The sequence below is a fragment of the Muscardinus avellanarius genome (genome assembly GCF_963383645.1).
Source record: "Muscardinus avellanarius genome assembly, chromosome: 13".
Lineage (NCBI taxonomy): Eukaryota > Metazoa > Chordata > Mammalia > Rodentia > Gliridae > Muscardinus > Muscardinus avellanarius.
The window spans coordinates 42076536-42088628 of record NC_137799.1 but is presented as its reverse complement, the minus strand read 5'-3'; the positions used below and the strand labels follow the sequence as shown (position 1 = coordinate 42088628).

The following is a 12093-nucleotide window of genomic DNA, read 5'->3' as shown; positions in this document are numbered from 1 at the left end:
CCTGTTTCTAAATAAAAAATAAAATAAGGCTAGGGGTGTAGAGGCAGAATGACCATGGGAGTCTCATGCCCCGTACCATCACCATTAAAAAAAAAAAGGCCAGGCGTGGTCGTGCTTGGGAGGCTGAGACAGGAGGATCACACAGGTTTGAAGCCAGCCTCAGCTACTTAGTGAGGCTCTCAGCAACTTAGTGAGACGCTGTTTCCAAATAAAGTATAAAATAGGTCTAGGAGTATAGCCCAGAGGTAAAAAAGCTCCTGGATTCCACCCCCAGTACCACCAAAAAGAAAAAAGAAAAAAAGCCTCTGGGTTCAGCCTCTAGTGCCAAAAAGAAAAGATATTAGGATTAAAACAAGAAAATGTAAAGCGATTAGCATCAAGTTGAAGTTCAATAAATAGTAGTTTTTATGCTGAATACCATGTGTAGGACATTACTCCATTACAGGACTCTCAAAATATCTGCACATAAAAGCTGCTGTCACTAATCCATACCTTGATTTTTCCATCTTGAGCCCCAGTTGCTAACATTTCTGTGTCTCTGCTAAAACACATGCAGAGGACAGCATCATCCATCATCATAAAGTTATCCTGGGCCTGGTACTTAAGATCCTAAAGTAAATGAAGATTAGCAGTTATCAAAATAACAAAAAAAGACAAAACCCCAATGGCCCAATCTCTAGAAATTTACTAACAGCAAGGTATCGGAGCCAGGCATGGTGGCCCATGCTTTTATTCCCAGTAGTTGGGAGACTGACACAGGAGGATCACAGGTTTGAGACCAAACTCAGCAATTCAGCAAGACCTTGTTTAAAAATAAAAGATAGCTGGGCATGGTGGCACACGCTTGTAATCCCAGCATTTGGGAAGCTGAGAAAGGAAGATCCTGGTTTGCGGACAGCCTGTTTCAAAATAAAGAATAAGGGCCGGGAGTGGTGGTACACGCTAGTAATCCCCGCGCTTGGGAGGCAGAGACAGGAGGATCGCGCGGATTCGAAGCCAGCCTTGCTGCCTTAAGAGACCCTGTTTCCAATGTATGTATGTATGTATGTATGTATGTATGTATATATATGTGTGTATATATACATATATACACATATATGTATATATACATATATACACACATATATACATATACATACACATATACATATACATACATACATACATATATATAAATAAAATGGGTCTGGGAGTGAAGCCCGGAGGTATAAGGGTTTCCAGGAACCCCTATACCACCAATGTGGTGGCACTTGCTTGTAATCCCAGTACTTGGGAGGCTGAGACAGGAGGATCGCACAGGTTCAAAGCCAGCCTCAGCTACTTAGTGAGGCTTTCAGCAACTTATTGATACCCTGTTTCCAAATAAAAATATTAAAAAAAAATAGATCTGGGAAGATAGCCCAGAGGTAGAGAGCACCTGGGTTTCATTCCCAGTACATTAAAAAAAAAAAAAAAAGAATAAAAAGCAGGGCTGGGGGTATAGCTCAAACATGGTGGCGCACTCTTGTAAAGGCAATACTAAGGAGGCCGAGACTAGAGGATCACAGCCAACCTCAGCTACTTAGTGAGGCCCTCCAAAACTAAGTGAGATCCTGTTTCAAAATAAGGAATAAAAATAGGACGGGGGTGGATTCAATCCCCAGTACCACAAAAAAATAAAAATAAAAAAAGAAGCCGGGCATGATGGCGCACGCTTGTAATCCCCGCACTTGGGAGGCAGAGACAGGAGGATCGTGCAGGTTCGAAGCCAGCCGTGCTGACGTAAGAGACCCTGTTTCAAAAATATAAAATAGGTCTGGGAGTGTAGCCCAGAGGTAGAAGGGCTTCCAGAAACCCCAGTACCACCAAAAAAAAAAAAAAAATCAAAAAAGATGTTCAGCCTGGCATGATGGTGCAAACCTATAATCTTAATACTTGGGAGGCTGAGACAGGAGGACTGCAGGTTTAAAAACTGCCTCAGCAACTTGATAAGACTGTTTCAAAATAAAAAATAAAACAGGGCCGGACGTGGTGGCACAAGTTTGTAATCCCAGTGCTTGGGAGGTTGAGACAGAAGGATCTCAGGTTCACAGCTAGCCTCAGCTACTTAGTGAGGCTCTCAGCAACTTAGTGAGACTCTGTTTCCAAATAAACTATAAAATAGGTCTATGAGTGTAGTCCGGAGGTAGAAAGCCCTTGGGTTCCACCCCCTATACCACAAAAAAATAAATAAATAAATAAAACAGGAATCGGATATAGTGGCTCACGCTTGTAATCCCAGTGCTTGGGAGGTTGAGACAGAAGGATCTCAGGTTCACAGCTAGCCTCAGCTACTTAGTGAGGCTCTCAGCAACTTAGTGAGACTCTGTTTCCAAATAAACTATAAAATAGGTCTGTGAGTGTAGTCCGGAGGTAGAAAGCCCTTGGGTTCCACCCCCTATACCACAAAAAAATAAATAAATAAATAAAACAGGAATCGGATATAGTGGCTCACGCTTGTAATCCCAGTACTTGGAAGGCTGAGACACAGCAGGATGGAAGGTTTGGGGACAGCCTCAGCTACTTAGTGAGACCCTTTCTGTTTCAAAATAAAGAATATAAAATAGGACTGGGGATGTAGTTCAGAGGTAGAATGCTCCTGAGTTCCATCCCTAGCACCACAGAAATAAATAAATAAGCCGGGCATAGTGGTGCATGCTTGTAATCCCCGCACTTGGGAGGCTGAGACAGGAGGATCACACAGGTTCGAAGCCAGCCTCAGCTACTTAGTGAGGCTCTCAGTAACCTAGTGAGACCTTGTTTCCAAAAAATAGGTCTGGGAGTATAGCCCGGAGGTAGAAAGTCTCTGGGTTCCACCCCCAGTACCACAAAAATAAATAAATAAATAAACAAATGAATAGCAGAAAGCGGCTCATGCCTGTAACCCCAGTACTTGGGAGAAAGATTGCAGTTTCAAGGACAGCCTCAGCTTATTAGTGAGACCCTGTTTCGAAATGAAACATAAAATAGGGCCGGGGTTGTAGTTCAGAGGTAGAACGCCCCTAGGTTTAATCCCAAAAAACAAACCAAACAAAAATAAAATGAAGTTTGTGGACAGCCTCAGCTACTTAGTGAGGCCCTCTGCAATTCAGTGAGACCCTGTTTCAAAATAAAGAATAAGAAATAGTGCTGAGGGTATAGCTTGGAGGTAGAACATCCCTGGGTTCTATCCCCAGTATTAAAAAAAAAAAAAAAGTCTGCGGGTATAGCTCGGAGATAAAATGCTCCTGGGTTCAATCCCTATTACCACAAAAAATAAAATAAAATAGAAGTACAATTTTAATACTACAATTAGGTTAACTTGAAACAATCTTTAAGTCATGCAATAAAATTTAATACAGCATTTAATCTATGAGATATACTATAATGGGAAAAGAAGAATACAATGTATAGTATGCTACCATCTATGTTTTTAAAATAGAAAAGGATATACAATAAGTAACTGCTTGTACACACATAAATATAAATGGTAGCATAGAATATTCTGGAAAAGTAGGTAAGAAACTGGTAACCCTGGCTGGTCTAAGCCCCCCCACCCCCAGATGGAACCCAGGAACATTCAAACTCTGAGCTACACCCCCTGCCCTACTTTTTATTTCTAATTATTATAATTTTGTGTGTGTGTGTGTGTGTGTGGTATTGGGGATGGAACCCAGAGGCATTCTACCTCCAAGCTATACCCCCAGCCCCAATTTTTCATTTTGAAATAGGGTCTTACTGAGTTGCAAAGGGTCTCACTACATAGCTGAGGCTGTCCTTCTGTCTCAGCCTCCCAAATGCTGGGATTACAAGCGTAAGCCACCACATCCAGCTTATTCTTTATTCTGAAACTGGGTCTCATTAATTTATGGAGGGCCTCACTAAGTAGCTGAGGCTGTCCACGAACTGCGATCCTCAGGTCTCAGCCTCCCTAATGCTGGGATTATAAGCATGCGCCACTATGCCCAGTCTAACTTGTTTTTACTGAATATTGTATCAGTTCTACATAATTAATCATTCAAAATTAAAATTTTGGGCTAGGGATATAGCTCAGTGGTAGATCAATTGCCTGGCATGTGCAAGAACCTGGTTTCAATCTCTAGTTACAATTAAAAAACAAAAAGAAAAAAACCTAAAAACCTTCAAATGGTCTTTTAGATTATTAAAGTAATATGTGTATTACATACAGCTCCTTCTTCAAATAATCTAACTTGAAAAAAAGACACAAATTAGTAACTCAAAGTCAGTAATTCTTTTTAATTTTTATTGGGGTACTGGGGATGGAACCCAGGGGCCTAACTCTGAGCTACACCCCCACCCCTATTTTTTAGTCTTTATTTTGAAACAGGGTCTCACTGAGTTGCAAAAGGCCTCACTAAGTAGTAGCTGAGGATGTCTGCAAACCCAGATCCTCCTATCTCAGACTCCCAACTGCTGGGATTACAAGCGTGTGCCACCACACCCAGTTAGTCAGTAATTCTTCCATTGGGAAAGTTAAAACACTTGAAATACTTTACCTTTCTGATTTTTCCAGTAGTAAAGTTCCATACTTCAATGAATCCATCAACAGATCCAGTGACCAGATACTGACCATCTGGAGAAAATCGAGCACACTCCACATGTGATTTCTGACCAAACTGTTTCAAATAAAACAATGAAACAGATTTATTTTTATCTAGTGGCCTTAAAACAATTCCTATTTTAACCTTTTGAGAAACCCTGCCATTGTGTAAAATCATAGCTGCCCATATTATGGAGTACTGGGGGGGGGGAGGTTTCTATACCTGGATACAAGGAGCTAGTGGATGTTTTCTCTGACCAGTTTTATGTCTAAGTGCTCAGCTGATACTAGGTTTCTAAATATAAGATTGTTATATCCAAAGAAAAGAGAAAATAATATTTTAGAACAAATAACCCTGTTGGCTCAGACCATAAATTTTTGGTAGAATCAACTACTATGAGGATTACCTTCACACTATGATCTAATATGCTCCTATTGTGCAACTGGAGAAAAAACTCACTTATAAAATATATGTATATCTTCCTATATTATTTTTCAAACTCTTCATCACTCTCGCATTACCTTCGCTTCATCATGTGATAATATGGCACATCAAATTGAGGAAGACTCATTAAAACAAATGATTTGCCTGATAAATTCATCCTATATTTACCAGTACTGATGCTCCCAATAACATGAGAATTACCAGACACATGAAAAGAACAGAGAAAAACTCTAGTGTAGACTTTATTTTCAATGTCAAAACTAGAAAGTGTTTATACCACAAAATATCAGCCCAAAAGCATAATTAAGTTCTATTTGTCTAAGGCTTTAGCCAGATCAAAGAAAGATGTTCCTCAAAAATATCACTGTCTTCCGGGAAGATGGCGACCGAGAAAAGCGGGGCTTAAGAGCCCCGCTAACAACAAACCTACATTACCACAAAATCAGCGCCTTTCATAGCCAGAAAACACCATCACCAGTGAAACAAAAAATCACCAGGCTCCAGAGAGAAAGCGGACTGAGAACAGAGCCACAGAGGATATAACCGGCCTATCGCCCGAGGACGCGGCAGACGCGGCGGCAGCAGCGCCATACTGCCGGCGAATTCACGGGACGGCTACAGCAAGCCGAGGTGAGCCACTGCGGAACAGCCAGGCGGGATTTCTCCGCGCAGAGAGCATCTAAAGTTCCCAGTGGCCGAGCTCAGCACACGCTGCAGGGATTCAGAGTGGAAACCAAAACCAAGAAGAAAAAACCAGCCCCACAGCCGAGGGCGTAGCAGCGGCGCCATATTGCCACCGGCAGCAGCAGCACCGAATCCAGCGAGGCCAATACAGCTACATCTGCGTACTCAAGAACAGTGAGTCAAATTGCGGGCCACAGAGGAGAAATCCCAGTACTGTACTCCCTGGGACTTGACCCAGTGGGGGAGGGGCGGTGGCAGAGATATCACACCATAGGAGAACGTGCAACCTGGCACCCCCCACAGTCTAAAGCAGCCTCTAGCGACTCTCTGGGTCGGAGACTCTGTGATAAAACCCAGTAAAGGAGTAGTGGGGTCCGAGATACTACTGACTCGAGATCCAGAACACCTTAAGGGAAGTCATAGTGACCCAAGGGAAGAACCCAGAGAAGGCACAAACATCCGAAATCATGGGAAAGAGGAATAATACTGGAGCAATAAATGCCCACAACCCCACAACATCAGAACCCGATAAAACTGAAAATCAGAGATTTCTAGAAGATCAAATCAGGAAAATAACTGTAGAAATAATAGAGGTGCTTCGAAAAGAACTCAGAGAGAGCAAAAAAGAGATAAAGGATGCAATTAATGAAGTAAAGGCCTCAATTCAAAGCACAAACAACCGATTAGAACACATGGAGAACAGAATCTCGCTCTTAGAAGATGAGCAATCCAAAAATGAACGCATAGTTTCTAATCTAGAAAAAAATATCCGACAGCAGGAATCTGATATTGAAGAATTATGGGCCCATTTTAAGAGAGCTAACCTAAGAATAATTGGAATAGAGGAGGGAAAAGAAAGTGAAACCAAAGGGATCAACAATCTCTTCAAGGAAGTAATAGCAGAAAATTTTCCAGACATAGAGCAAGAGGTCGATACACAGGTCCAGGAAACTTATAGAACTCCCTTTAGACAGGATCGGAGAAGAGGATCCCCACGCCACATAATTGTCAAAATGACCAATGTGGAAGCCAAGCAGAGAATCTTAAAGGCAACAAAAGCAAAGGGCCAAGTGACATTCAGAGACAAACCAATTAGAATCACTCCAGACTTCCCAAACCAAGTTATGAGAGCCAGAAGGGCTTGGAGTAACATATTCCAAACTCTGAAAGAAAACAACTTCCAGCCAAAAATTTCCTACCCAGCAAAACTTTCTATCAAATTAGAAGGAGAAATAAGAAGCTTCCATGACAAACAGAAACTGAAGGAATTTATGTCTTCAAAACCAGCACTAGAGAAAATACTCAAAGAGATTAACTACAAAGAAGAAATAGGTAACACACTCCAGAACTAGAGAAACAAGATTATCCATCCAACAAACAACTAAGATTGGTTATCTGTGGAGATTCATTATTTATGTTAGTCTTTTACCTATCTCTAAAGGGTATTGTTTGCCTTTATTGTTGTTTATTTCTAGGATTCCTAGTTGGAATATTAATACACCTTCAGATATAGCATTTGGAAATATTTTATCCCATTCTATTAGTAACTGTTAACTCTGTTTACATTGTCTTTGGATATACAATTTTTTTTTAGGGAGTTTGTATACTCCTCTGTTGCCTGTGCCTTTGAAATCATAATCAAGAAATCACTGCCAATTTCAATGTTGTGAGGTTTAATGACCCAGATTTTCTCCTAAAAGTTTATAGTCTTAAGATTTATATTTAGGTCTATTATCTATTTTGAGTTAATATTTGTATATGGGATTAGGTAAGGGTCCAATTTTATTCTTTTCCATGTAATTATTATTTTTTAACAATATTTAGTTAAAAGATTAATATTTCCACCACCAAATGTTCGTGGAAACCTTGTCAAAAATAACTTGACAATATAGGGAAGAATTTAGCTCTAGGCTTTTATTTAACTCCAATGGTTTATAGATCTGCCTTTAGAATAGTACTACACTGTTTCAATTATTGTAGCTTTATATGGTTTGAAATCAGAAAATATATATCTTCTAGCTTTGTTCTTTTTCAAGATCGTTTTGGGTACCTAGAGTCCATATTCCATATTAGGATAGATTTTTTTCTGAAAAATAAATATATAAATATATGATAGTTTCACCTAAAAAATAGAAAAAAATATTCTCTGGTAAGAAAGAAAGCAAAAAGAAATATTGAAATGTTATCTTTAAGTCATCAAAAGCTTGGTATCAGACAAATGAAACTGTTATGTGAGATTATCATTTTTAATTTTAGATAAATTGCCATAATACTAGATGTCAACAAGCCAAGCATGGGAGGGAGGGATAGGGAGAGAATGGGGTGGGGATTGGGTGGGGGCTGACTGGGAAAAGTGTGCATGCATGTCTACAAAAGTATGTATCCTACTATGATGTATGAATACAGTGCACCAATAAAAATAAATAAATTAAAAAAAAAATATCACTGTATGTTCAGGAACCTTGTTTTCGAGACCTTGTTTTCGAAAAGGGCTGGGTGTGTAGCTCAGAGGTAGAACATTCATGGGTTCAATCTCCAGTACCACACACACACCCCAAAAAAAAAAAAAAAAAAAAAAAAAGGTAGAACATGTAATCTAAGCCAGGTATGGTGGCACACACTTGAATCCCAGTGCTTGGGAGGTAGAGACCAGTGGATGGGAGTTTTCGGACAGCCTTAGCTACTTAGTGAGGCCTTCTTCAATTTAGTGAGACATTGTTTCAAAATAAAAAGAATAAAAATGTGTTTTTAATATGTTAATTGAGTTAGAGCAAAAACTCAAAAATGGTGTGAGAAGCCAGGCGTGGTTGCGCACGCTTGTAATCCCAGCATCCAGGAGGCTGAAACTAGAAGATCACGGTTTGCGGACAGCCTCAGCTACTTAGTGAGACCCTTTTTCAAAATAAAGAATAAAAATTAGGGCAGGGGGTGAAGCTTGGAGGTAGAATGCCCCTGGGTTCCACCCCCAGACCCACCAAAAAAGAAAAAAAATTTTTTTTTTTTGTGAGGCCTGGGATTTAATCCCCAGCGCTGCAAAAAAAAAAAAAAAAAAAAAAACAGCCACGAAATGATAATTTCCCCAAACGTCACATAAGTCCACATTATAACTCATAACTGGCATTCTGCCTGACATGCATGCAGCAGGCAAAAACAAATACAAGTAGACAGGAAGTTGACAGTTTGTCCTAGGTTTAATCAAAGCATTAACTATTCTTCCAAATACAGGAAGCACAAAGGCCAATGATGGACCAGATGTCAAGTGTCTGTCCCACTGCCGGTGATACCTCAGTTGACACCAAAAACAGCCCTGAGTGTTGCCAGAGCTGGAGAATAACTTCTCTCCAGTATTCAAGCTCAGGACCCAGAGCCTGGCTGAATCCATGAGGAGTCCTGAACAAATGACTACCATACGGCTGAGTGTCTAAGGGTCCCACCTTAATATGCCTGCTCAACTGTGTAGGAAACTTCTCCTCTTCCACATCTTTGACAGCTGCTTTGCCTCGAAACAAATCAATAGTCATACCAGGAGGAAGCAATCCCTGGTGCTGCTGCCACTTCAGTGCCTATGGAAAAAGAAAAATATACCAAACCACTCAGACGCTTTCAAGATCTGGACATAATTGCTGCTGATCTCAGGGCAGGAGACCAGCAAACCACCAAGTCTATCAACCCCATACTATTTCCTTATAGGTATGGTTCTTCCATTATAAACCAAATTTGGAAAACAGAAATTTCCTAATACTCAAATGAAACTATTATTAACATTTTACATACTAACTTTTTAGTCTTTTCTCCTGTTACTTGTGTTCAATGGCCCTATTAGTAATTATATGTAAATGTTTATATTCTCATTTTTACCTACCATCCGATCACACCATATTATATGTGTGGGGTGTGGGGGGTGTGTGTGTGTGTGTGTGTACTAGGGCACTCTACCAATGAGCTAAACCCCCAGTCCTTTTTTTAAATTTTCAAATAGGATCTTACTGTTACTCAGGCTGTTGCCAAACTTATGATCCTCCTGTCTCAGTCTCCCATGTACTGGGGTTACAGTGGCATAATCATAATTTTAATGGTTTCCAAATGTACCTTGTCTAGTGGATGTTTCACAGTTTACTTAATATAACAGTGGACTTTTTTTTTTTTGGTGGTACTGGGGGTGGAACCCAGGGACTTTCTATCTCCGGGCTGTACTCCCAGACCTATTTTATATTTTATTTGGAAACAGGGTCTCACTAAGTTGCTGAGAGCCTCACTAAGTAACTGAACCTGTGCAATCCTCCAGTCTCAGCCTCCCAAGCACAGGAATTATAAGTGTGCACCACCACGCCCGGCTCTAACAGTGGACATTTACACTGCTTCCAACTTTTTACTTATTCCTCACTAAGAGTATAATTCTAGAAAAAAAATTACTGAATCCAAAAAAAGAACAAATAGTTAAAACTTTTCTGCCTCCAAGCCCATCCTCCCTTTTTGTGGTACTGGGAATGGAACCCAAGGGCATTCTACCTTTGAGCTGCACCCCCAACCCCATTTTTTATTTTGAAACGGTCTCACTGTCACAAAGGGCCTAAGTAGCTGAGGCTGTCCACAAATTGCGATCTTCCTGTCTCAGCTTCCCAAATGCTGGGATTACAAGCATGCGCCACTACGCCTGGCTTTTTATTCTATTATGAAACAGGGTCTCAATGAGTTGCAAAGGGCCTCACTCAGTAGCTGAGGCTGTCCTCAAATCATGATCCTCCTATCTCAGCCTCCCAATGCTGGGATTACAAGTGTGCACCATCATGCCCTGCTTATTTTTATTTTTGAAACAGGGTCTCAATACTGCTGAGTCTGTCCTTGAACCTTCGATCCTCCTGTTTCAGCCTCTCAAGAATTAGAATTACAAGCATGTACCACTATGCCCAGCTTTATAGGCTTCTTTTCATCTTAAGTTATATTATCAGAGCTGAGGATACAGCTCAATGACACAACACATGTGCAATCCTGGGTTCAAATGCCAGCACCAAAAATAGTTACATTCTCATATAATGATATTTGTTGATCAATACCTTGGAATTTACTCTCTAAGCTTAGGAGTACTTACTTACCAACAAGTTTAATAAATTATATTACAGATTTCCTATTTTCCTAAAATATATGACTTCTAATCTATCTGAAATTATTCTGTATAAAATTATAAACCTCTGACCCTTTTCCCCATTGTAAAGTAGGCGTCTCAACCACATATAGAATAATTTTTCTCTGTTCCTAGTTTTGTAATGTTCCCATTGTCACCTATTAAATTCTTGTAAGAAATAGGATCGATTTCTTGCTTTATTGTTGTACTGGTTATGATAAATATTCTTGTTCTGACTACTAAAATGATTCAAATGATGTACCTCTTTTTTAAATGTGTATATCTAGGACTAGTATGCTCTCAAAATTGTTCATTTTCAAAATCTTTGATTAATATTTTCAAGTTTATTTTTCCAGAAACTAAAATTCTTTTATGAAATAGTTCTAATCCTATTGTGATCTTTACTATAATTACTTTAAATCTGAAAAGAATCCAGGTATGGTGCCACACACTTATAATCCCAGCTACTCTGGAGGCTGAGTCAAGAGGATTACAAATTCAAGGTGAGACTGAGCAATTTAGTAAAACCCTGTCTCAAAATAAAAAAATATAAAGAATTGGTAGTATAATATCCGTAGTAGAATGCCCCTGGGTTAATTCCCTAATATCAGAAATTTTAAAAAATCTAAAACAGAAGTGGCATTGCATGCTTATGATTTCAGTACCTGAGACTGCAATAAGAGTATCACAAGTTCAAGGACAGCCTCAGTAAGTAGTGAAACTCTCATCAACTAACAAGACCCTGTTGCAAAATAAAAAGATAGGGCTGGTGGTATAGCTTGGAGGTAGAATGTCCCTGGATTCAATCCCCAGTACCAAAGGGGGAAAAAAATAAAAATAAAAATAAAAAGAATCTAAGAACTGACATCAACTATCAGACTTACCCAAGAAGAAATCAATGTTTCACCATTTATTATTCAAGTCTTACTTCTTTTCTAGGTTTTAAAGGATTTGCCTTTTTCAAAATGAAAGTCATCTATTCACCACAAGGATTAGTACCTTTTTTTTTTTTTTTTGCATTACTGAGGATGGAACCCACAAGCTATACCCCAGCCCTATTTTTTATTCTTTATTTTGAAACAGGGTCTCACTGATTTGCAAAGGACCACACTAAGTAACTGAGGCTATCTGTGAACCACCAAACCTGGCTCAGAATTTTTGTTATATATTTTTGCCTTAAACAAGAGCCCTCTTTTCACCAAATTTTCTAATTGGTTACTGCTGATATATAGAAATGCAACCAACTGATTTATTTGGGTTTTTGTTTACCTGCTTGTTGAGATG

The 12093-nt window shown here is 39.5% G+C and overlaps 1 protein-coding gene across 1 annotated transcript in view; it reads right to left on the bottom strand.

Moving 5' to 3' along the window:
• The window catches only part of SMU1 (SMU1 DNA replication regulator and spliceosomal factor), a gene marked incomplete at both ends in the record, with an annotated part of 36674 nt that overhangs the window by 10690 nt on the left and 13891 nt on the right, over positions 1–12093 (bottom strand). Inside the window, 3 exons of the mRNA XM_080709645.1 lie at positions 493–609; positions 4515–4634; positions 9122–9250. Of these exons, the coding sequence (XP_080565771.1) occupies positions 493–609; positions 4515–4634; positions 9122–9250 (366 nt within the window). The remainder of the gene's footprint in view (positions 1–492; positions 610–4514; positions 4635–9121; positions 9251–12093) is intronic.